The sequence below is a fragment of the Lagenorhynchus albirostris genome, chromosome 4 (assembly GCF_949774975.1).
Source record: "Lagenorhynchus albirostris chromosome 4, mLagAlb1.1, whole genome shotgun sequence".
Lineage (NCBI taxonomy): Eukaryota > Metazoa > Chordata > Mammalia > Artiodactyla > Delphinidae > Lagenorhynchus > Lagenorhynchus albirostris.
Window position 1 is genome coordinate 104,773,420 of NC_083098.1, and position 25,485 is coordinate 104,798,904.

At 43.8% G+C, this 25,485-nt stretch overlaps 1 protein-coding gene across 8 annotated transcripts in view; it reads left to right on the forward strand.

Moving 5' to 3' along the window:
- LDB2 (LIM domain binding 2) overlaps window positions 1–25,485 on the forward strand; it is a 380,726-nt gene that overhangs the window by 350,081 nt on the left and 5,160 nt on the right. For 3 of the 8 annotated variants that reach the window (XM_060148466.1, XM_060148462.1, XM_060148458.1), the window contains exons 6-7: window positions 20,572–20,695; window positions 23,772–23,923. In XM_060148466.1, the coding sequence (XP_060004449.1) occupies window positions 20,572–20,695; window positions 23,772–23,923 (276 nt within the window). The remainder of the gene's footprint in view (window positions 1–20,571; window positions 20,696–23,771; window positions 23,924–25,485) is intronic. The other 5 variants (XM_060148465.1, XM_060148460.1, XM_060148463.1 and 2 more) reach the window with 3 other exon arrangements.

Below are 25,485 nucleotides of genomic sequence, written 5' to 3' on the forward strand. Positions count from 1 at the left end.
GAGGAATATAAATGAGCACGACTCTATGTTCAATAGTTTGTTTCCTTTCTCGTGACTAGCACAGGCCCTTAGCAAAACCAGTGATGATAAAACATGCATCTCCTTCACCCGAGTGCTTCTGGTACCAGAGGCAAGAATCCCGCAAAGCCAGCCTGGACTCTTGAAGGATGGGGCTGGAAATTGTGGGGCAAGACCATTGGGGTGAGACTCGGTTTCCAAGACCCTAAGGAAGGCACTCCCACTCAGCCACGTACAAGTATCATGATGTCCCGGGGGTTTAAGGATGGAGTCTGCGGTAGAATAAGCACTGCTAGGATATTCATCATGTTTTGCCACATACAAAATGTGGGAGTGCAGCCAAATTCACTCAAGCTTGGACTGTAAAACCTATGTCATCCCCCAGGGCACCGTGGACAGAGCATCACGGTTATTTAGTGATCACCAGAGAGAGGTGAGCTGTGCACAGGCCGTCCTGCTCTGCGAGGCTCCCCGACCCCCAGGCTTAGGATCATTTACCTTGAAAGCTAAAATTAGAGCATGGCTCCGGCACGAAGGCTCTGTTGGTGTAATGAATAATGCAGAGTCCTCGCGTGCTGTATGATAGGAATTGTGTTGCTAATTATATTGTTATGAATGTGGTTTAGAGTATTATTAATGCAGGAAATATAAATTCTTAAAAGCTTCTCTGGCAGGGAGATTTTTGCTTCAGTAGACATGAGCTGGCCTGTAAGCATTAAATACTCTCTTGCTTAGAGGAATTAATCTGTACTCTCTTTGAATACATTTAATTAAATTTTTGACTTTCCAGTAATTGTCATTTTTATGTAGCCCCCAAATGGAATTTTAGTGGCGGGAAAGGTCTTTTATGTAAGCACCATCTGTCCAGCCAGGAGATGGTGAAAGAGGAGGACTTCTCTGTTGAAGTCTTGCTTTCCTGGGAAAACCATGTGTGGAGTTAGAATGAAGGGACCACCATGGAGGGTATAATTTGACTGTGTCGTTTGCTGTCACTTTTTTAGAACCCACTTCTGAGATCCCATCACGAACCACTTTGGAGCCAGCTGACCCAGGCTCCAAAGTTCATTACTTCTTATATGTACAGATATTTTCACCTGCAAGATTTTGCCTTGTCTCACGTGATTTGTGAGGTAGCTGTTATTATTTTTATTTTTGCCAACGTGATGGTTTTATAACTTCAGAAATGAATGTGGCAATGGGGATGGGGGAGAGCACTGTATTCTACAACTTAAATATCTTATTTAAACCTCATAACAACCTAAGACTAGGCATTTCACCCCATTTTGAGAACACTGAGGCTTGAGAAGGTTAAAGGGTCACATAGCTGGTAGGGCCCAGCTGGGATTTGAACCTTGGGTCTGACTCTGAAGCCCAAGCCCCTTCCTGGCTTCCTTCACTCAAGTTGGTTACTCTTCCATCTTCCTTCCCTCAAGTTGGTTACTCTTCCGTCATGGTTTGTTACTCAACCATCCCATTTTGAATGGGACCAAGCAATTTCCTGGGATGTGGGACTTCTGGTTTTAAAATCTGGGGCTGTCCCAGGTGAAGTTGATCACCCTCATTCCAGCCCATAGTTCCTCATTTTACACCATCTTCCCAGATGACTAATATCATCAGGTTATCCCAGAGAGGGGATTGAAGGCTACTGACCGGCTCCCTCCCCGCAAAAGTGGTTGACCTCCAAGAAACGTCCAAGTGACTCACAGAGGGAGCAGATGCCACAGTGAGAGACAGAACTTCCCTGAAACAAACCAGAACCAGGAAGTCACACTAAAAGGCCCTGGGTCAGTTACCACCATATGCTAGTCCCTCCATCGGAAAAAAATTTCTTCTTGTGTTGGGTTTGGAAAAACATAACAGTATTGTTCAATGCCAGCTGTCACGGAGACAAATAAACAGACATGGTCTATTAGGGTGACAGAGAAAAAGCAATGTTTATCAAATGTTCACCTCTCCAAATAATTTGCAGCAGATTTAAGAAGCCCTCCATGAACACACTGAGTCCCACGCTTTGAGACTTTACTAATAAAGTTGAAAATATGCTAGTATACATATAGCTGGCACTAAAGAATAGGAAATAAATGCCTGGAAGTTTGTCAGCTTATTAATCATTCCTTTGTAAGCGGTGTTCTTGCTTCCATTGCTGCAGCATCGAACCACAGTTCATTGGCTAAAGGCCAGGCTAGCTTTCTCACTGGCATATTACCATGTGCTGGGGTTCTGTGCTTCTTGTCCATTTATTAATGCTGCAGACTTCCTACCGTTTAGTCTAAAAATAGCATCAGTTCTGTGGAAAACACTGCATTTGTGCTTTAGCCGTGGTATAGAAACATGAAAGAATGTGTGTATGTGTGTGTGTGTGCGTGTGTTTGTGTGCCTGGAGAAAATATTGTGATGCCTGAAATCCATAATTTGTTAGGCTCCTGAAAACCTTATTTTTGGCATACTGAAAATTAAAAGAAAAAAAAATTAAAAGGGAAAGTGGGGAGGTTTCAAAGGAGAATAAAAAAGGAAGCTGATTTTCCCCCCCAGAACCCTAGCTATGTATAATCTGTTTATTTTTAGTGCCCAAGAGGATCATGCTAAACTAGAAAGAAACCTTAGAAACAGTCTTTTACAAGAGCCTTTTATTCCTAAATGAAAATTGTGCTGTGCTCACCCTAGATGCTGTTCTGCTTTCTCTCATCAGTTTGAACGGCCAAGTGTCCACAGAAAAATTATCTGTTGGCATATTTCCTTGTATGATATAGAACTGCCTCCCTTTTGGGTACTTTTGGATAGGAGATTCCCAGATAAAAATTATTCCAATAGTAAGGTTTTCCTAAACCACATGCCTGGTTTGAAAATGTCCATCTGTCTACTAAGCCCGGCCAATGTGGTATGCGCAAGTCTGGATGACACAGTGATGATTTATTTTGGACCCCAAAGAACTTGAACAAGACAAATAGTGTTTGAGAAGCCATGTGAACCTGATGAGCTGCCAAGGACACAGGTGAAGAGTGATAGGGGACGCATTTCATAATGGAAACGCGAAGCACAGAAGGAGCGATAAGGTTTCTTTGCTGCACAAATAGGAAAAGTGAACAGTTTGCATATCAGATGCATCAGGTGTTAGGATTTGACGCAGAACTCCTGAATAATGTGTTGTTTGCCTTTTGGAGAAATTAAGAGGAAGGAAATGTCATTCTGCAACTTCACACCAGATAGTGAAGAGAGATGGGAGACTAGGAAATTGTCATTTCCTAGGCTGCTTCCGAAAGATACCGTTAGGAGCCAAGGGTTACAGGGAGGTCACAGAGGGACTGAGACGCCCACAGCTGGCCTGAGAAAAGCGCCCTTGGCAGGATGCTTTTTTGATCAACCTCGTGTGCCAAAGGAAGAGATAACTTTGCAATAGCAGAGGGTAGTGGAAAGAATGTGGGCTTTGGAATAATCCATTTCTTCAATAGATGTTGACTGAGCACCTGTTATTGGCTGAGATCCTGTCTGGGTATAGGATTAAAAGGAGTTATGCTCAGATCTGGCTCTAGTACTTTCTAGCTATGGAATAGGGGAAAAGCACTGAAGTTCTCTAAAAACCTGGTGAAAGCCTCTGAAAATGGGGATAACTAGTCCAAATCCGTAACATTGTTGTGAAGATGAGTTAGTTTATGGAAGGTGAGTCACTTAAATCTCTCTAAGTTTATCTATAAAATGAGGATAAAAATACCTAGTTCCTAGGGCTGTTGTGAAGTTTAAAAGGAGTAACAGCAACTCCCCAAAATAGTAGATGGCATTTTTAGGATTCGTTGTGAATAAAATTCAAGAACAGGGCTTCCCTGGTGGCGCAGTGGTTGAGAGTCCGCCTGCCGATGCAGGGGATACGGGTTCGTGCCCCGGTCCGGGAAGATCCCACATGCCGCGGAGCGGCTGGGCCCGTGAGCCATGGCCGCTGGGCCTGCGCGTCCGGAGCCTGTGCTCCACAACGGGAGAGGCCACAACAGTGAGAGGCCCGCGTACCGCAAAAAAAAAAAAAAAAAATTTCAAGAACAAATTTCAGGAGAGTCTCTGTGAGGATAAGTGGGAACTTGTGATTTTGGGAAGGTTGTCTAGACCGTCCAAACAAGCTTTATCATGCATAAAATTCCAGAAAAGTGGAGGTGTGTGATGACCCTTGTTTCATCCATGTTTACATCGAAGGAATGTGTGTTTTAAACCAGAAATGAACTGGCTCCTCTTCGGGACTTGGGGGGCTCGGTTCTTCCTGAGATCAGAGGGACAGAGAGCTGGCCGCCACTTGCTGTGTGCCCTTGGGGAACTTAACTTCCACTAGCGGCCACGTGGAGATTTGTCCATATGTAACAACATTGCAATTTTGTGGGGGAGGGGGAAATCTTACACAACAGAAATTGACTTTCTCACAGTTCTGGAGGCTAAAAGCTGGAGATCAAGGCGTCAGCCGAGTTGGTTGCTTCAGAGGCCTCTCTCCTTGACACGTAGATGTCTGTCTTCTCCCTGTGTCCTCACATGCTCTTTCCTCTGTTTGTGTCATTCTGGGAGTCAGAAGTCCACACCAGTCTGACCAGGCTGAGGTGGGCAGGGATCATTCCTTCCGGAGGTTCTAGGGGAAAATCAGTTTCCTTGCCCTTCCCAGCTTCCGGAGGATGCCTCTATTTCGTGGTTCATAGTCCCTCCATCCTCAAAGCCAGCAATGATGTTCACGTCCTTGCCACATCACATCACTCTGAACCAGACAGAAAGGCCCGAAGGCCAGAGGGGAGTTACAGGTGGTGAGAATTTTCCAAGAGCTAGCTAAAAGGACCAAGACTAGACCCAACTGGGACAAATGTCCCATTTGGAAAGGGGAACCCCTTACCAAGGGTCACAATGTGGTAGAAACGACAGCCCCTGAGCCAGGAGAGGGAGGACGCCAGTTCCCGGCTGACCCCAGCTCAGCAGTGAGGGGTCAGGCAGTCTCTCGGACCCCAAGAGCTTCAGTCTCCATTGCTGTAAACATGTGCAAAAGGAGCCCAGGTTTCAAAAGTCTATCATCTTAGGAGTCTTGTGGTAGCTGCTTGCTGATTTATAAGTAACCTGAGAGTCTCAGACGCCCCCTGAATTTAGCCTAGAATGAATTTAGGGCTGTGTTTTCATGCCTGTCTTGCTGGAAGGCCCCCAGGTTAGTTCTGCCATTTGCATTGCCATCTCCAATGAAGATGCCCGCCCAGGTTCCCTGCTGCTCTCAGAGGGCCTAGGGAACACATTGTTCCTCACATCTAGGGATTCAGTGCCAGAAGAGGCAAGGTCAGGCAAATGTCAACCATAAAACTCTCTTAAACACACACACACACACACACACACACACACACACACACACACACACACCAAAAAGACGGAAGCTGAAGCCTCAGCCTATTGGGTCAATTGCATGGCTAGAACAGGAGTAGGTTCTCAATCGTTGTATACAGAGCTTCTGTCAAGGGCTCAGGGACCAGGGATGCTCTGAAAGAACAGAAGATGAAAAGAAAACAATGAAATAAACACATGGAGGAAGATGAGGAAGGCAAGCTTCCAATGTGCGTAACTGTAGACAGATGAAGAAAAAATAAAAAGAACTACCATCTGTGATCCCTCTTGAGACTCTTAATATTCTCGGGGGGAAATACGCAGAGTAAAATTAGAAGTGGTGTATATTTAGGTTTCCATGTGACTCCAGAGAAAAAGCAACAAAGGAGCAGGATCCTCAGTGCCTAACTTGATTCTGCTGAGGATGAAGGAACCAGGGCCCTGCCCTACCTGCGACCTGGCCTCGTCCATTTTTGACAGTGAAATTTCTGCAGCTAAGACTCATAAGAGGATATTCCATTCATTCATTCATTCAATCAACACTAATTTGTTTTTCTGCCTGCCTACGACCTGCCAATTTCTGATGACATAGATAAACAACTCTTGCAGCCCTCAGGATCCCAGTTTCTTTAGGGAAGCAGATATATATTCAGTTCATTATAATGCAGGGTGACAGGGATGTGATCACACGCATGAGTATAAAAATTAAGAGGGAGAAAAAAAAAAAAACATTAAGAGGGAGTAACAGACCCAGTGTGGGGGCTAAATTCAAGGTGGTTGAAGCTAATAAGTCCCTGAAAGCTGTGTGACCTTGGACCAGTTACTCAACCTTTCTGGTCTCCCTTTCCTCTTCTGTGTATCTGTATGGTTAATGGCGCTGGGAGGGTGAGAAAATCCATGGAAGCCACTGAGCCCACTCCCCAGTGCCCAGTCAACACTGAGTGCTAGGCATGATTAGAGGTAATGAGGGATTCATTAACAAGCTACTAAAAGTTTTATAATCATGGTTTTCTTCCCTCCTGAAAATTTTTCAAGGGAATTTTGAGGTGTTTGAAGAGTTGAAATATGGCTGCTCGGATCTTGGCTAAGACTCTGCTGCTCTGAATTAACTGGAGTAGACGGTAGACAGGACACGCTCTTTCCTGAGTTCCCAGACACTTGAGTTCCACAGTGAAATTTGGCTTTATACATAATGTCTTTGCCTTCATGAGGCCCCCAGGCATCTGTCCTTTCCTCCGTCATTTATAGATGGCCTTACAGCCTTCAGATTTCTCATCATGAACCACTTTGTTCTCCTGAAATCCTCTCATCTCCCCACCTTTCAGGTTCTGATGGCAGATGGCACATCACTGAGTTCTACCAATTAGAAGGCCTGCTGGTCTCCCAGCACCTGTGTGCTTAAATATCTAGGTCCAGGCAGTGCAAAAGTAGATCAGACCCTGTCGCCACATTGCTTATAATCAGCATCTCTTCCTTCTCAGGAGACTCCAAACATTGGTACTCCTCTACCCAAAGCCCCCAGTGTCTTCCCACTCCACTCAAAATCAAACCAACATCCTTATGACCACCACGATCCAGTTCCTCACAACCTCTCTGAATTCTTCGCCTACTGGTCTACTCGTTCTTTCCCCTCCAACTGTACTTCTTTCCTAGGTTTTCCTCAAACCCCCAGGCCTTTGCCCTTGCTATTCCTTCTGCCTAGAATGTTTTTCCCCCAAAGAGCCCACTTTCTAACTTCCTCTGAGTTGAGGATTGCCAGATAAAATACAAAATGCCCAGTTCAACTTAAATATCAAATAAATAATGAATAAGTTATTATATTTATTTATTACTTCAACAGATTATAATTTATTATCTGAAATTCAAATGCAACTGGGCATCTTCTATTTTTATTTGCTAACTACGTAACCTTATTAGAGATCTTTACTTAGGTATCAACTTTGGGTGATTGTATTAGTTTTCTATTGCTGTTAAAACAATTACCATGAATTTAGTGGCTTAAAACACCACAAATTGGGCTTCCCTGGTGGTGCAGTGGTTGAGAGTCTGCCTGCCGACGCAGGGGACACGGGTTCGTGCCCCGGTCTGGGAGGATCCCACATGCCTCAGAGCGGCTGGACCCATGAGCCATGGCCGCTGAGCCTGCGCGTCCGGAGCCAGTGATCCACAACAGGAGAGGCCACAGCAGTGAGGGGCCCATGTACTGCAAAAAAAAAAAAGCCACAGATTTGTTGCCTTGTAGATCAGAAGCCTAACATGGATATCACTGTGCTCAAATCAAGGTGTCGGCAGAGCTGTGTGCCTTTCTAGAGGCTCTAGGGGAAAATCAGTTTCCTTGCCTTTTCCACCGTCTTAGAGGCCACCCACATTCCTTGGCTCAGGGCCCCCTCCCATCTTCAAAGCCCTCAATGTCAGGCCAAGTTCCTCTCATGCTGCCATCTTTCTGATTCTCCTTTCTGATTCCTTCTTCCATTTGTCAATACCCTTATAATTAAATTGGACCCATCTGGATAACCCAGACTACTCTCTCCATCTCAAGATCAGCTGATGAGCAACTTTAATTCCCTTTGCCATGTAACCTGACATATTCACACATTGAAGGGATTAGGCCATGGACATCTCTGCAGAGCCATGATTCTTCCTAGCACAGTGACTTTAGCCAAAGTGTCCAAATTTTCTACCCTCCCAACTCCACCATTTCATGTCTCCTTTCCCCGCTTCCTTTTTTCTCTTTGGTACTCATCACTACCATACATCTTTTGCTTTTGAAGTGTATCTGTCTCCTTCACTAAAATGTAGTTCTATAAGAGGACTTTATTTCTTTTCTCTATTTCTGTTTACAGCATCCCCAGCACCTAGAGCAAACACGGGGCATATAGTATGTATTCAATAAATGTGTGTTGAGTGAGTGAATGAGTGAGTGAGGGGACCCCTGCCTCTTCCAACTCCATTTTCATAAGGCATTGCCATTGTCAGCATGAATCCCTCTTTCTACCCATCTTGCTTTATCCCTGGGAAGGGAAATGGCTGCCGATTCAAGGCTCCGCAGGCATAATGATGGAGGTGGCCAGGGAGCAGTCAGGCAGCTGAGCGCTCCATTATTGAGAAATCCCTCCTTCCCTTTGTGTCAGAGTGGAGTGGCAGGGAGGGCTGTTGCCTGGCAGAAGCTCCCAGAAAGCAGACAGGCAGGCACTCCAAAGGCAGCTGGGCTCTGGGTGTCCAGGACCAAGAGAGAGAAGTCCATACCCGATACTGACCAGAGCCCAGAAATCCTCCCAGACAGCGGCCACGGGGATGCTGCTCTAAACTCCAGAACACAATGCTGTCTTTAATAGCCTTGTGGGTATTTACACCAGAGCAGGAGAAAAACATAAGCACGCAGTTAATGTGCGGGAGGGATTACAACTGCATGAACAAGAGAGCCATGTTCCTTGAAAACTGTCACTGACAGCTCCCAAGGACCAAATCCAAATTCCCTTACTCACAATATTGGGATTGTAAGGCCCCATTCATAAACGCTAGTACTTAAACATTACCTCCTTGCAACTACACAGTTTCTCAGTTCCCCAGGAAAAATAACCAATGTGTTACAAAAACTACCTATTTCCAACAAGGAACAGCGTGGACCAGTGTAAATGCCCCCAGTGGTGCGATCAGCGCCGGTCGGCTTCGGGGACAGTTGCCACTGCTTGGAGACAGAGCCGCCAGTGTTTGCCTTTAGGGGTATTTGGTGCTTTTGTTTTACCAACCACGTCAAAATGTCGATGAGGCTTTCCTCACGCTCGGGAAACGTGGCTGAAAGAACAGCATGATATTTACCGTATTGCAGTTCGGCGTTCAGCTTAGTGGCATTTGTGGAGGGCTCGTCATGCACAGCATGCTTTTGGCCACATCAGTTGCACCTCTCGGCTCCTGTGGGGCAGAACCTGAGGCCTTGATGAGTCTGACCACTGCCTGCCTCTCTGCTGTAGCTCACACAAGTCAACGCTAATCCCATCATTTTGCGGTTTCTCATTCTGTGTTCTCTCTTGCATTCACACATGTATTCCCTCTACCCGAGATGTCCACCCTAACCTTCGTCCTGGCTGTCTTCTCTTTCACTTGGCTGATTTCTAAGTCATCTCTTTAGCTCTCAACTTAAATATCGGTTCCTCCTGGCAATGTTTCCTGACATCGCTTGCCCCTCTCCTTTACAATATCCAGCCCATTTGGAATTCTTGTTTATCATCTGTCTCCCATCTGGACAGTAAGCTTCAAGGGAGGGAGGTTGTGTCTGCCATTTCACCATTGCATCCCTGCTACCCAAGTTACTGTAATTACAAAGTGGATGAAGCAAGATCTGACCCATTTTCTGATGTCTGATCGCCTATTTGTTTTTGTTTTCCATTCAATCATATTCATGGATTCAAGGGGTCATTCAACCCACAAAGGTTAGACTCATTGGTTGGTGCTTGGCAATATTTTTAAAAATAAAATAATAGGACACAGCCTAGGTCTCCAGTTCTTTACAGTGTCATGAACTATGATAGTTCTCAGTGGCTTAAGGCAGACCTAAGGCAGTCAGGCTGCTTTAACAAAATACCGTAGACTATGTAGTTTAAACAACAGAAATCTACTTACAGTCCTAGAAGCTGGAAAGTCCAAGATCAAGGTCTGGCAGGGTTCCATTTCTGGCGAGAGTGCTTTTCCTGGCTTGCAGATTACTGCCCTTTTGCTATATTCTCACATGGCCTTTCCTCAGTGTGTGCATGTGGAGAGAGAGAGAGAGATCTCTGAGGTCTCTTCTTCTTCTTACAAGGCCACCAATCTATCAGATTAGGACCCCACCCTTATGACCTCATTTAACCTTAATGACCTCCTAAAGCTCTATATCCAAGTATAGTCCCATTGGGGGCTAGGGCTTCAGTGTAGGAATTTGGTGGTGGGGTTGTCACTTTTCAGTTCATAGCATCTATAGTACCAGTTATTTAGTCAAAGGCTAATCAAAGGTTTTGCTGTAAAGATATTTTGCATTTGGTTTTTCCTTGGTTATCGTCTAGCCCTCAGCTGACTTTAAGTAAAATAGAGTACTGTTGGGCTGAGCTTCATCCAATCAGTTGAAGGTCTTAATAACAAAACTGAGATTTCCTGGAGAAGAGGGAATTCTGTCTCAAAACTGACACATTAACTCCTGCCTGGGATTCCAGCTATGGGAACTCTGGATTTCAGACTCGCTAACCACTGCAATCACATGAGCTGGTTCCTTAAGATACATACATACGTCCATCCTATTGGTTCTATTTGTCTGGAGAACCCTATCTAATACATTGGCAGACAATAAAGAGGCGCTTAGAGTCATTCTGAGCCACTGACCTTCATTTTCAGTGTCGGATTCATCTGAGGGCATAACAACTGCTCAACAAGAATTTTTTAAATTTACCTGAAATTTGCTCATAACCCTCTAGGAACAGACAGAACTCCTTAGATATTTGTTAATGATTGTGGGATATTTCCAGGAAGATGTTTCCTTTTTCCTTTGGAATTTCCAGCTACTATGCCCTAGAATTTAGAGACACTGGTAGAACACATGAATAGGATACTTGTGGCAATGGCTCAGTGATAAAATCAAGTTATTTACAGGAAAGGCATGTTGACTGAACATTTTTTTCTTTATTTACCATTTTTATTATGCTTGACTTAATTTTATATGACAAATGCTTAATTTTTTCTACTATACTTTTCTACACTTTGATTTCCTTTTTCCAGCATCTAAGAGAAAAACAAATACCGTACACTAACACATATCTATAGAATCTAAAAAGAAAATGGTTCTGAAGAACGTAGGGGCAGGACAGGAATAAAGACTCAGACGTAGAGAGTGGATTGAGGACACGGGGAGGGGGAAGGGTAAGCTGGGATGAAGTGAGAGAGTGGCATGGACATATATACACTACCAAATGTAAAATAGATAGCTAGTAGTAAGCAGCCGCATAGCACAGGGAGATCAGCTTGGTGCTTTGTGACCACCTAGAGGGGTGGGATAGGGAGGGTGGGAGGGAGATGCAGGAGGGAGGAGATATGGAGATATATGTATATGTATAGCTGATTCACTTTGTTACACAGCAGCAACTAACACAACAATGTAAATCAATTATACTCCAATAAAGACGTTAAAAAATTTTTTTGAGTAGAAAAAAAAATGACTGAACATTTTAAACAACCATTGTATCACCAAAATCTAATAATTAAGCTGTGCATATATGTGCATTGGGCAGGGAACATCCATGAAATTTTAATAGGTATGTTCTGACAAATTTCCAAATGTCTTCCAAGAAGCACCTGCCCCCTCCCCAGACTGATTATCCCCCCATCATAATAAACATGTATAGAGCAATTTCCGTATGTTAGAACCCAGGTACGTACTTTAAGCGGATTTTCTTGTTTCTCCTAACAATGTAATTAGTTAGGTAGCATTGTTATCCTGACTTTGCAGATGGAGAAACTCAAACACCAAGAGCTTAAGTAACTCACCCAAGGTCACTCGTCTACTAAGTAGCTGCCATTCAAACCAGAGACTAGTTTGCATGCTTAACCCCTACACAAGATGCCTCCACACACCTTTTTAGATACAGTAAGTCCCCTACATACGAGGTGTTACTGTCAGGCCTCCTGATAGAAGCTGGCACCATAGTGGGCCTTGATGACAGCTGTTGGAGAGGCCATCCGAACCACAGAAAGGACAAGAAGTACCCTTACTTCTTTCTTTACCCATGTGGTACCGTGAGTGGTGTCCCTCAAAAATCCATGTTTATCTGCAACCTGAGGATGTGAATTTATTTGGAAATCCAATGACTAATGTCCTTGTAAGAAGAGGAGAGGACGCAGTGACATGGGGGGAAAGACCATGCGAAGACGGAAGCAGAGGTTGGAGCCATGCAGCCACAAGCCAAGGAACACCAAGGAACTCCAGGGCCAACAGAGGTTGGGAGAGGCAAGGAAGTCTTCTTCCCTAGAGCCTTCAGAGGGAGCACAGCCCTGCCAGCACCTTGATTTCAGACTTCTAGCCTCCAGAACTGAGAAGAAATAAGTTTCTGTTGTTTTAAGCCACGCAGTTTGTGATACTTTGTTACGGCAACCCTAGCCAAATAACTCAACCCACTTTCCTCCAGTCTTTCCTGGTGCCTCCAACTGGCCAAAGCTCACCCAAGGCCAGTTGGCAAAAAAAGCTGGGAAATAGTGTGCAGGGGTCTCTCCCCTGCAGTACAGAGCTGGGAGGAGGGGGTGGGTCTAGGGTAGGAAGGCAAATGACCAGAGCACTGTGGAAGGGGTGCCCGTACCAAATGACATGGCAGAGAGATTAAGTCCATGGGTCCGAAGGAAAGAGAATGAGCATTGGAAGCCTGGAACCATCTCTTCGTGGGCCTGACTGGTGCTGCCGAAAACAGCCGTGAGCTTGGCTCTGTAGCTCAGGAAAATCGCCCAACGCTTCTCTCCTGAGGGTGGGTCAGAAAAGCAGCCAGCGGCCTCCGTGACCACGCACAGGCGTCCTTCCTTGCAGCCTCAGAATTGAGATCAAGGCATAGCTATTGAAACGCGCATGCATGACTGCTTGCTCTGGAAGAGGAAGGTCCCTCCAAGTCCTGAGTGGTTGTCACTATACCCCCTCCTCTCCTGGAGCCTGGAGAGAGCTGCCACTCTCCAGGGTTGGATGTGATAACTTCCCTGAGTAATCAATTTGCAAAACAATTGAGAAAAGGCAAAGTCTCCCCTGGTTGAATCTTCAGATAAAAAAGAGGATGTTTTGAATTGGACAATCAATCTACCTTTAATCCTATCAGGAAATAAACCCAAATCATAATCTGATGCTTTGGAATTGCACAGCTTCTCAGGGAAAGCATTTCCTTCCCTCTCCTGTTTTTCATCCTCGGAGGCAGAGTGGGTTTTACTCACGTGGATGCCTGTTATTCATTCTTATCTGTTTCTGGGGGAATTACCCGCTTGTTTTGTTTTGTTTTCCTTTTAGATTCCGTACGTTATATTTTTCTGTTGTTTTAATATAAGATCTCTTTTTGTGATGTGTTTCTTAATTAGGAGAGACTCCTTCACCCTTAGATAAGAGCTTGTTTATAATCATGCCCATCCTCTGATACCTTTCTAATTCAGAGTTAGCCAGAAGGGTAGGTTACTGGGGGAAAAAGAAAAGAGAAAGGACTCTGGTTTATGGATTTGAACATTTTGTATTTATCCCTGAATTCTAAAAATGGATCATTACCAGAGACATTAGCTACTAAAATGCCTTGGACCATTGGCCTGATGACCATCCCTTAGAGCATTTAGACGCCCTAAGTCTCAAGGAGACCAAGTGATTAACTTCCCGGAGTAGGTAGCCAATCACATCACACATTGCTGTGTTGGCTCAGGGAAACTGCACCACTGGTGCAACCAGTATTTATCATTATACCAACTTCCATCTTTTGAGCACTGACCTTGGTCCAGGCATTGCATTAAGGATTCACAGATATTGTTTCAAATCTTCAGAGGTAAATATCAGTATCTCCATTTTACAGATGAGGAAACTGAGATTCAGAGAGACTGAAATTCGTTTTTTTTTAAATAAATTTATTTATTTATTTATTTATATTTTTGGCTGCATTGGGTCTTGGTGCTGCACGTGGGCTTTCTCTAGGTGCGATGAGCAGGGGCTACTCTTCATTGCGGTGCACAGGCTTCTCACTGTGGTGGCTTCTCTTGTTGCAGAGCACGGGCTCTAGGCACATGGGATCAGTAGTTGTGGCTTGCGGGCTCCAGAGCACAGGCTCAGTAGTTGTGGCGCACAGGCTTAGTGGCTCTGTGGCATGTGGGATCTTCCTGGACCAGGGCTCGGACCTGTGTCCCCTGCATTGGCAGGCGGATTCTTAACCACTGTGCCACTAGGGAAGTCCCAAGGCTGAAATTCTTGGCCAAGAACACACAGCTGGTAAATGGCAGACTAGCCATTGGGTTTGTATCCAGATGAATCTGGCTCCAAAGCCTGCACCCCTCTGTATCACCCACCTCTCTGTGCATAGATACACCTCTCTGTGTATATTGTTCCTTGCAGGATACCATGTGCAAGGAACAATATAAAAGACAGTGAGAGCCTTGGAACTTGTTATCTTAGCAGAGGTTTAGGCCATTCATATTCAGAGAGTTAGACAACAGAGCAGTAAGGAGTTAGGAGCACAGGGTTGAAGTCAGGCAAACTTGACTGTGAACCTCTTTTCTGCCCTTCAGATGGTTGTATAACCTTTACATTATAAAAATCACACTCTTTAATATCAGCTCTGTGTGACTTACTGGCTTTGAGTCTGAGATTTCTCACCTGTTAAAAGTGGACCAGGAGGTGGTGAGGGTTAATGATATATGTCAGTTGCATACTCCAGGGACAAACATAGTTTAGATACTCCACAGCGATTATTAAGTTATGACTCAACAAATATTTGAGTATGCCTAATACCGTGTTAAATAAGAGAGAGAGAAAAGTAAAATAAGGCTTGCTATAGATAAGGAGATGAAACAAGTCCACAAGAAAGAAAAATTCCCAATGCAAATATTAACTCCGGGATGTACATAGGTTAGTAATAAGTGCTACAGAAGTAAGAGTCCTTTGTGGTTGGGGATGGTCAGAGACAGATGTGAGATCTGAGTTGGACCATGGAGGACCTTAATGGTCATACTATTATGACTCAAATATGGTTTGCAGACCAGCGCCAGACTGTGGATCACTTAGTGATCCACACCAAAATAAGGAGATTGCTTTGGAATGTAAAGCAACTACCTTGTTGAACACATTGTTTAGTTCATCTGAGTTATTTTTTGACACAAGACTTTCTTAATGAAAGAGGCAATGAACTGAATTATACTCTAACTCAAGCTCTTATCCGGTCAAGGACACATAACAAATAGTTTGCAGACAGCCTCCTTTGAGTAGCATTGGTTTAGGACAGAGGTCAGCAACCTTTCTGTGAATGGCCAGATAGTAATATTTTGGGAGTCTGTGGGTCATATAGACTCTGTCATACTTATCCAACTGTGGCATTGTAACACAATAGGAGCTCTGGACAATACATAAGCATGGCCGTGTTTAGCCCACTGGCTGTAGCTTGCCAATATCCGGCTAAGATGACTGAGAAAGAGGGAAGATGTTCAAGGCAAGAACATGAGCTGCTACGGACACAGTAACCCTGGACAGACAGACCTATATGCAAAGAGTAGGTCAGTGGTTCAAGCTCAGAGTATGTCATCCATGATCTGGAAAAGACTGAATTAAATGTTGGAGGTCAGGACCCAGCTTTAGGAGTTAGCCAAATGCCAACCCCAAGGCATCAGCTTTTTAGGCCAAAGCCAACTCTGATAGGCATCACCCAGTCCTGGGTTCAGGCCAGGAGATGAGCGAAAAGAAAAGGTGTGGGTGTGCAGCTAAGGAGAATCAAATTTCTCCAGGGGAACTGTCAGCTGAAAACAAAACAAAATAGCATACTGTCTGGATCTACCAGGTTCTTTGTTACTATGAACAAAGACAGAAGTCCTGGGACGGAGCTAAGATGTCCCTGCCCAACCAGAACATGTGGCAAGTGGGTATATACATGTGCACATGTACAAAGCATTCTCCACAGAGGAGGCGATCAGTTATTTATCAAATGGACAAATTCATCACCTCTAAGCCCAGAGGACAATGCCCAATTTGTCTGCTACTAGCAAATGACTCCTTGCTATAAATCTGGCCAAGATATCTGTTAAATCATTCATCCATCCATCCACCCATTCATTCACTCATTCAGCAAGTCACCATTGTGGTTATAGGTTTTGGTTTCATACCAAAGTGTCAGTGCTGGGCCAGAATCCCAGAAAATGAAGTCGGAAGCATAAGGAGAGCAAGCCTGGCCTAAAACTCTCACTAAATCTGCCCAAAGGCATCCTCAGAGCTTTGCCAGGATGGGCAATGGGCAGTGGTTTTCTTTGCGATTCTAAGTGGACCTGGCAGGAGCTTCCTATTCAAAAAGAGGTCTCAGGCCTTGCTGGCTCCTGCCACCTTGCACAGTGCCCTGGGATTCTTCCTGGTATCTTCAGGCAACCCAAATAAAGAGGTAAACTGAGGCAAGCTCAAATGACCAGAAGTTGAGTTTATTCAGGAAGAGCGGAGGAACTGCAATTAAGGAAACATGCTGTGAGCCAGCCCCAGTGAGTCCCTTGAGGATTAGGGATGGGCTGTATTTATGGACAAGGAGTGCAAAGACAGGGAGGTCCAGCCAGAGTCCCAGCAGCAAGTTCATTGGCTGGAGGATGGGGACGGATTCATGGCAGCTGTTCACTGGTCCGGAAGTAAGTTTCCATCATCTCTAAATCAAGTACTTATGGGAAATCAGTCTCTCACTTCTTAAGTTCCCTTCCTCTGAGGGCAGGTTGGGAGTCTCTGTTTCCTATCCTCCGGTTCTATTTTAGATCGAAATCTTTTCACACCTCCAACACCCCCCGCAGGTGTAGACCAAATTCACTCATGATGCTGCAGTGTTGCAGATGTCACTGTCTGAGGCCTTTCTTTTCAGGCAAAGGGACTGGTCCACTGGGAACTTTGTAGCAGACACAACTTTACAGATAAAATCGTTCTTTAAAAATCAAAGGACGCTGTGCTATTATGCTCAGTTCCATTAATATGCCTTTGAGGTTGGAGTGAGGGGTGTGTGTGTGTGTGTGTGTGTGTGTGTGTAGGGCGGGGGCAAAGGCATCTATATTGTAGCCTGGATCATATATATTACAAACAGGGGACTCTTTACCTGGAATCAATGGATGGGAGTGTAAGAGGGTTCATAAACCTCCAGATATTTTGTATAAAATTTGGAAGACAGCCTGCATAGCCTTCACCAGATTCTCAAGGGGGTCTGAGACCTCAGGGAGAGCAGGAATCCTGGCTCCAGAAGGATTTGGCTAGTGACTGAGGGAACCTACCCCCCGAACTTTTCTGGTCTCCTTTCATAAGGCCCCAGGCCTTTGCTGTTGCCAAGATGCACTGGCTTGCTACGGGAGAAGGCAGGCTCTTGTCTGAGTTAGTTCTGCCACCTACAGCACGCAGCCTAGCAAAGGCACCATCTCTGCGCCAGAGCTGGAGGCTCATTTGCATACATGAATAAGGGGCGGGATGTCTCTCCAGCCCAGTACCCCTCCACTGGAAGAAAAATTACTTTGGGGATTCCTGATTAGCATTCAGAGATGCAAATTCCTTTGGGGTGGGTTACAGCAACGGGAAGATATTTTTACATGAAAGGGGAAGGGATAAATCCTGAGGATTAGCACCTGTAAAAGTGTTGCCCAAAACCCCAAGAGGAAGGGCACCTGGGGAAAAAAGAAAGAGAAAATGAGCTCGTGAGTTCTCACAATAAACGCAACTCTCCTACTTCCTAGTATGTGAAATGCTGATAATCCTTTCTAGGTCCAAATAGGCCTGACACTTAGGAGAAAACTCAATAAATGCTTGTTGATTTAAAGTCATAGAAATGTGGTTTGTTTTGCAATCTGTGCTGTGCTTGCTAATACGTAATCATAATATCTGTTTGTTGAACTTATGTGTCAAGACGTATTATCTCAAATTTCCCAAACAATATACAAGATGGGTATCGTTTTACAGGTGAAACTGAGACCCAGCATTACTAAGTGGCTCATCCAAGGGTATGCATCTGGTGAGAGACTCAAAATCTAGACCTAGGTCTCTTGATTTCTAAGTCCATGTTTGTTCCACTCCATCCATGTATTTTATAGCCACTGTAAGTCAATTGCTCAAGAATGGGAATGGACAAAAAGGAAATGGCTTTAAAACCTTTATAACATTTTTAGTTAAAAGAAAAAGTTTTCCCAGTCTTTAGAATTTCTCTGAAAGCTTTTCTTACTGCCCTAGCTTAATAATAGATGCAAACATCTTCTGACCCTGTCTGAAGCTAGCAGTGGTTCTTCTTTGGTGGATAATCCATTCTTATCTCTATGTGTAGAGATGATTGTGGAATCCTTCACTCCATTTGGTATGAGTGACAGGGGAAGACTTGAGGTTGTCTGTAATTTGCACATACTTTGATTTCCAGTGTGGAGTTGTTAGTAGAGGAATACACACTTGCAGTCTTGGAATATGGACTTAATTGCATAGTAACCCTCCCTCTTTCACAGGGTTTTCCTTATTAACATTTTAGGTTTCAAAAAGGACTCCAAAGTAAACAAGAAGATAGACAAGATTGAAGATGCATCATAACTAACCCAGATCTCATTACTTTACAGCCTGATACACTAGGGTCCAGTAGCTTTGTCTCTCTGGCTCACATTGTACCTGTGTTGTTCAGGCTTTGAAATCTTAGTCTCTTCTTCCAAAGAAACTGCAAATGGAAGGAGATTACAGTTGGCCCTTAAATGGGGTTTGTGGTTCTGGCAAAGTTTAGATCATTGATAGGTAAAAAGGGCTGAGAAATTTTTCTAGATGAAGGCAATTTTGATTATCATGCCTAGGCTTGAGAAGAGAGGAAGGGCGTGGAAAAGTGAGGTGGGGGGGTACGAAGAGAGGGGAATTTGAGCTGGAAACCCCTGGGGATTTGTGCATGTCTTGCTTCTATATTTGTCTCTTCTAAAGCCCAGCATATGCATTGCAGTGGATCTCAATTTTGGGTAATATTTATCAGAATTAGATAGGAGAATGCTTTTTTAAAATACAGATTCAGGACCCCACCTCCAGACTCAGTGAAACAGAAAGGGCAGAGTCTGGAAGTCTGCATTTTTAATAATCAACTCTTCTGATTCTGACGGAAGTGTTCCTTAGACTTTGAGGAACATTGGCATAGAAAGGTCCTCCAGTCTTTCTAAGAATCACTCCTTAAATGCATCCATTCATTTGAGCCAAATCTAGGAACACAGAGATAAAAGGCATAGTCTCAGCATTCAAAGAGTTCAAAGTTGAGTGGAAAAGAGACTTGGAAGCCGATGGTTACAAAAAGTAAATGGTAAGTTTGTAGAGCAGAAAGGGCTGTGTGCTCTGGGAGAGCTGTAGAGTCATCCAACTCAGCCCGCACAGGGAGAGGTGCAGAGCCAGGGGGGAAAGGCCTAACAGAGGAAGGAACTTTGCCTTCAAGGCTGAGTGGGCATCAGCCGGGAAGAGGGAGAGCAAAGAATTCCAGGTAGAGAGAACCAGTGGACAATAAGGAATGTGGACTCTAGGGAAATACTCAGGTGAGAAATGGCAGAAGGGAAGGGAGTAGTAAAAACGATGGCCCCATGAACATGGGGATTGCACATCTGCCTTTCATAATAAAATGATGTTTTTCCACTTGGGAAGGTGCATTGCCAATGTTAGTATAGCTGTAACTGAAACAGCAATGGATGCATTGTTCCTAGTCTTGGTCTTTGCCCTTTCAATGCAGCAGCATTCTGAAAAGCTTCCAAATGAGAAAGAATTCAGAAAAGTCCAAGGCAATCCTAACTGAATTTACCTTCTTATTTCATTCATTAATCTTTGTCATCAGAAGTCTTGGACCAAAGTAAAGCTGAAAGATCTAACTAAGGGAGAGAAGAAGGGCAACCGTGTGCAGAACCCCAGAAAAAGCTCCCACACTGAATGAAAGTCAGCATATGTTACTGACATTCTCATCTTGTGTAAAATACAAATGAGTATATGAATAAAAATAAAATAGTGTTCATCATGGCCCTTTATAAGAATTAGGATCAAAAACATACCTGTAGTTGCCACTTTCTTCTCCAAAGTTTAAAGGACGGCTTTCACTGCCACATAATCTACATAAACTAGCATTGTAACTCACAGTGTGTGGTTATACAAACAGGAACTACAGCAGAGACCAGAGTGGAAATCAGAGCACGCTGCGCTCCATGGAAGAGAGCTTTTTTCTTTAACCAGAGAGAATCATTTCAATTCAGAATAGAACCACATATATCCACCCAACAGTCAGTACAGAATGTGTGGGGATGTGTGTGTGTGTGTGTGTATGTTTGTGTGTATAAACCACACTCAGCTATAATATGATATTATAAATGATGGTAAATTAAGTGGGCCTTATCAAGTGTTGGTAATATTTCTTTTCCTCCAAACTTATACAGAGAAAATCAAAACCCGGGGTTGGGGGTGAAGTACCTTTAAACTTTCTTTTGGATTCCAGCTGTTAAAATTAGCTATTGCAAATAATGTTATCAAGTAGTAAAACACCGATGTCTTTGAACTCCTTGCAGTTGTGTGTAATACTGGAGCCAATGCAGGAACTGATGTCCAGACATAAAACTTACAACCTCAGTCCACGAGACTGCCTGAAGACCTGCTTGTTTCAGAAGTGGCAGCGGATGGTGGCGCCGCCAGGTACGGCTTCGTTCTTCACTCTCCATCTACATGCTTTTTCTGAGGCTTCTTCTGGGGATGAAGGCGTGTGAAAAGGAAGTGATCATGAATGTATCAGCAAAGTAGTTTATAAGGGATATCCTGACCGTGATATCGGACCCAAAGACACTGACTTTGTGAAGGGCAAACATCCTTCTTAGATGTAGTGACCATCCTCTACAGTCTCCTCACTTGCTAGATTAGGACCTGAAACTCACAGGAGGAAATTGATTTATTTAACGTTACCAAGAAAATATTGACAAAGCCGAAATCGGAACCCAGGTTTCCTGTTTTCCAGTCCAGTGGTTGTTCCACTGGACAAGACTGGTAGCTGCTCATGGCTTACTGTGATTTTGTTTGTTCTTTGAAGAATGGTAGAAATTATGAAAAGAAAGGGGAGGAGGGAGGAAGAAGAAAGGAAGAATAGGAGGGAATAGAGGAGAGAAGGAAAGAAGGAAAGGAGGAAGGGAGGAAGGAAATAAATAAATATTTTTGCTCTATTTTTTTAAGGTATATAATATCAAAGGGTTCTCTGATCATGAAAGGAATACATAAAAGACTCCATTTCTCTCACTTCCCTAGAATGTAGTTTAGATACTATAGTCTCCTGCTGGGGTTCTGAAATTACTGCTTCCAGTCATCATTAATTGTCCTTCTATCTAGTACATTTTCACTCCCAGGCATGTGTCGAGCCTCACTGATCATAAAAGCACAACGTATCCATTCGCTAAAAATTATTTTTATAAAGGGTAACTATTAACACGAGGCACATAGCCTTCTGAATCACAAAATATAATGGTCACCTTCTGCTGGTAATTGGCCAGGGGTTTTATGTAAAGTGAATATAGCAGATGTAACCAAGTACATACTTAGAAGGCTGAGAAAAATGAGCATTATTTTACGTAGAATAGTTGCATCCCCATCTTACAGGAATTGTAGACATTTAGAACATTATTTGTCAAATGTGTTAAATGTGCGTAAATTGGCCTTATTTTCTTTCAGTACCAATAAGGCTTCAAAGGAAAAAATTTCGCTCACTAAATGCTTTGAACACCTATTTCACAACATGTGCACATATAATTCATATATTATTCATTAATTCAGTCATTAACTCAACAAGTATTTATTGAGCCCCTACTAGGTGCCAGGCACTGCTCTGGCCACTGTGGGTATAACACTACATGAAAATAGTCACAAATCACAGCCCCCTCAGACCTTCCATTCTCTTACTGAATCCTCACAACAACCTTATGAGGTATTTCTTGCTATTCCCATTCAATATAATAGGCCTGAGATTTAAAGAAGTAACTTGCCAAAGTCAGCTGAAGCTAGTCAGTGGAGGCCCCTATGTCACAGTAAGTTTTTATGTCTTCAATTCGTGACTCTTATTACCACAGCTACCTACTGCCAGTGGGAGTGACCCAGAACATACCATTTAGGTGTATTTCCCCAAAATTCCATGGAAAAGTACGAATTTTTTTTTTTAAAAGCAGCCGATTTCAATTCAAGTCAAAGGAAGAAGATGCCTGTCAGGGAAAGCTGGGTGTTTGCTTTACTTTAGAATGTACCTCTCAACTCTCCTCCAGCCCCATGAGCTGGAACAATTCTGTTTCCTGTTTCCATAACCTTCAGAATAAGCACCCATAACTCTCTATGGATAGGGATGTTAGGCCCTTTGATGAAACTCTTTAAACATTAGAGATAAAATATTTATGAAAGAAAGTATGTTATATAAATAGAAACATAATCTCCTACTTCATCAAAAGTCAGAGATAACATGATGGACTAAGTGGTCTTTGAAATGACCTTCAAGGAGATCTTCCCCATTGTCCATCAGAAGCAGTATAGATGCCTCAAGAAAATGCTCCAGGGTTACCTCACTTAGTTCCAGTATGGTCCTGGCTTACCTTCTCTCCATCAGAGTTGGATCTAGAATAGGGTTAGCAAAAAGGATGCTCTTACATGTCATTTCCAATTCATTTAGTAACTGCCTGGAACAGGTTTCTGAAGATTTTTCATTCTCAAAGCAAAGATTATAATAGTTAATAGATTATAATAGTTAATAGAGTTGCTGTGAATGTAAAATAATGACATAGAAAACATTAAAAATATGAAAATATTGAGTCATGCTCATAATACATAATAAATAAATAATATTCTTTTTACTACACATTTCCATGAGTCCCTATACTTCTATTAAGATGTTGCCTCATCCTTCAGGTCCAAAATATTTTTTTTCTATTTCTAAACAGACCTTTCTGGAAAAGGTCTAGCTTCTCTTCATTCATATGTTGGCTGTAGCATACTAAGACATTTTTTTCCCCAGGAATTTTGAAATTAGTTGCATCTTTTAGACACCAGGATCCAAAGCATGGGTATTTCTACTGAGCTTGGGAATCCCTAAGTTCCACATCAATGGCTGATGGGATGGACACTTCCTCTTCTTTGTAGCGGGTTGGCCCAAAAGTTCGTTCGGGTTTTTCCGTAAGATGTTACAGGAAAAACCCACACAAATTTTTTGGCCAATTTTTCAACATTTCAGCGTATGATAGAGCTGGGCTGCAATATGAGACTTAGCCAGTAGGTGCTGCTGTAACTCACTGGTTCACTTAATTGAGCTCGGCTCATACTTCTCTCAACCCCTGGAGGTTCCCTAGGAGTCCCAGAGCCCTCCCTTTGTTATAAAAAGAGGGTAGACCACAAAAAAATTTTTTGCCCCAAATTCATAATGTTAATAATATTTTAAGTTCAAACTATAGTAGTGGTGTAACTCACCCTAAGACATATTAAGAGCTTCTAGACACACACACAGTAGATGACATCAGGAAGAACAATTAAATACAAATCACTTTATCAAGATACTAAAGAAAAGAGTTTCAGTCATTGTGTGCTACAAATAAATCAGCAGCTTTCTTTTTTAGGTTTCATCAAGTTAAAAGAAGTGGAAAAAATATCAACAGTCCTACTCTTTTGAACTTACAAAAAATGGCTTCCCTGGAGGGCCCGTATTCTGGTGGTCACCCTGGCACTGACCCTCCTTCCATGTTTCATGTTGCAGCAGAGCCCACAAGGCAACCGACAACGAAACGGAGAAAAAGAAAAAATTCCACCAGCAGCACCTCCAACAGCGGCGCTGGGAACACCGCCAACAGCACGGGCAGCAAGAAGAAGGCGCCAGCCGCCAACCTGAGTCTGTCCAGTCAGGTACCTGTAAGTCTCGCTTTCCTTTTAGGCTGAAATCCTGCCTTTGCCTGTCGTCTCCCCGAGTCCAGGGGCCCTACGGCAAAGTCTCTTTGAGCTGCAATGACCTTCTGGGCCGGGTGGGGGGCGGGGGAGGGGAAGGCAGGGACACGGGGTGGGAGAGGGGGAGGAGCTCTGTCCTGGAAACCTTCCACGACAAACTGGGACTTAGAAAGGAATATGGAGAGTCTGTGCTGCAGTGGGACCGGAATGAAAAAGCCTTCAGAGTCGTAGACAGGAGATATGTCACTTAAGGTTTAATTAAAATATCACTTAGCCGGGTGCTGGTGGCATATAAGGGACTCTCAGCTCCATCACCGGGACCCTGTGCTCCCCTGGAAACTAGCTCCTGGCACTAAGGCTCCAGACTGTCCTTCGACTGCCCCCCGACCCCCCGCAGACATGGGCATCCCCTCTTATTTTAAGACTCAGGTAATTAACTCAAGGCCACTACAAATGCAGCTCAGTGGATTTCGCTTTCCCATATCATTAGCTTAGGGGGAGGCTCAGCCCCTGGTTTGGTCTCAACTCTCTCGACCTCTTGACCCCTTTCTTTCATTTCTGGGTCTTGACAAAGGAAATGGGCCACTCAGAAGGGGGCTTCTTTGAACTCCAAAACTGACAGCTGAGGGCGTCCCCACAGAGGGTAAACTGGGCGGGAACTTTCTTCACCTCCCATGTTTTCTTCCTCGATTTGCTCCGTTCTGCCTGATTCCTTCCTGACTCTGACTTCCTCATCCCAGTACTAGACCACTTACCACTTTTAAATTCTCACGTGTCTTTAAGCATTTCTTGCCCCTTCTCCCCACCACGATGTCTTGTGGGTTTTCCTTCTCCGCTGCCCTTGTCACATCACCCTCACCAGGCTTTTGACTATCCTTCAAATCCTGGGATTTTCGTGGTGCTTCATAGGTACCCTCTAGATACTATGTCTTCAAAAATGCGCCCTTTCTTGTAACTTCTCTCAAGCGATGCAGTTTTACCTTTTCCCTCTTTCTCACTCTTTTCCCTCTCTTGGTCTGTGGGCCTCACCCTCTGCTTCTGATCCTGCACCATCTCTCTCCACGTGAGAGCAGACCTTCATTTCCAGGGGATTCTCCACTTACTTCTAATTGTGTCTTTCAAATCTGTCCCCCACCCACTCTCTCTCATTTTCCATTGGTCAGTTCTCTGGCTAAAACCAACCCCATCAGTACCTGAGAATTACCTGACCTCTCCACCTGTCCTCCGCAGACAGAGGACACGGTTGTCATCCCTGTTGCATTAGAAAGAAAAGGTCATGAGAAAGTGGCCAGCCTGTGGGATAGGTCCCATTTTCATTTTAAGACTGCTAGGGATTGTAGTTCTTAAAAAATACCAGAGTTACCTCTGTTTTTTGAACTGAGTTTTCACCCCAGAAGAGTCAGGGAAAAAAAAAAAAATCAAAGGAGAAAAACAGAGTCTTTTTATTAAGGTGCCAGTAAGTTATACCCACTCCTGGTTAAATGGGAAAATGCATAGAAAAAAACGGCCAGGCGTAAATAAATCAACCC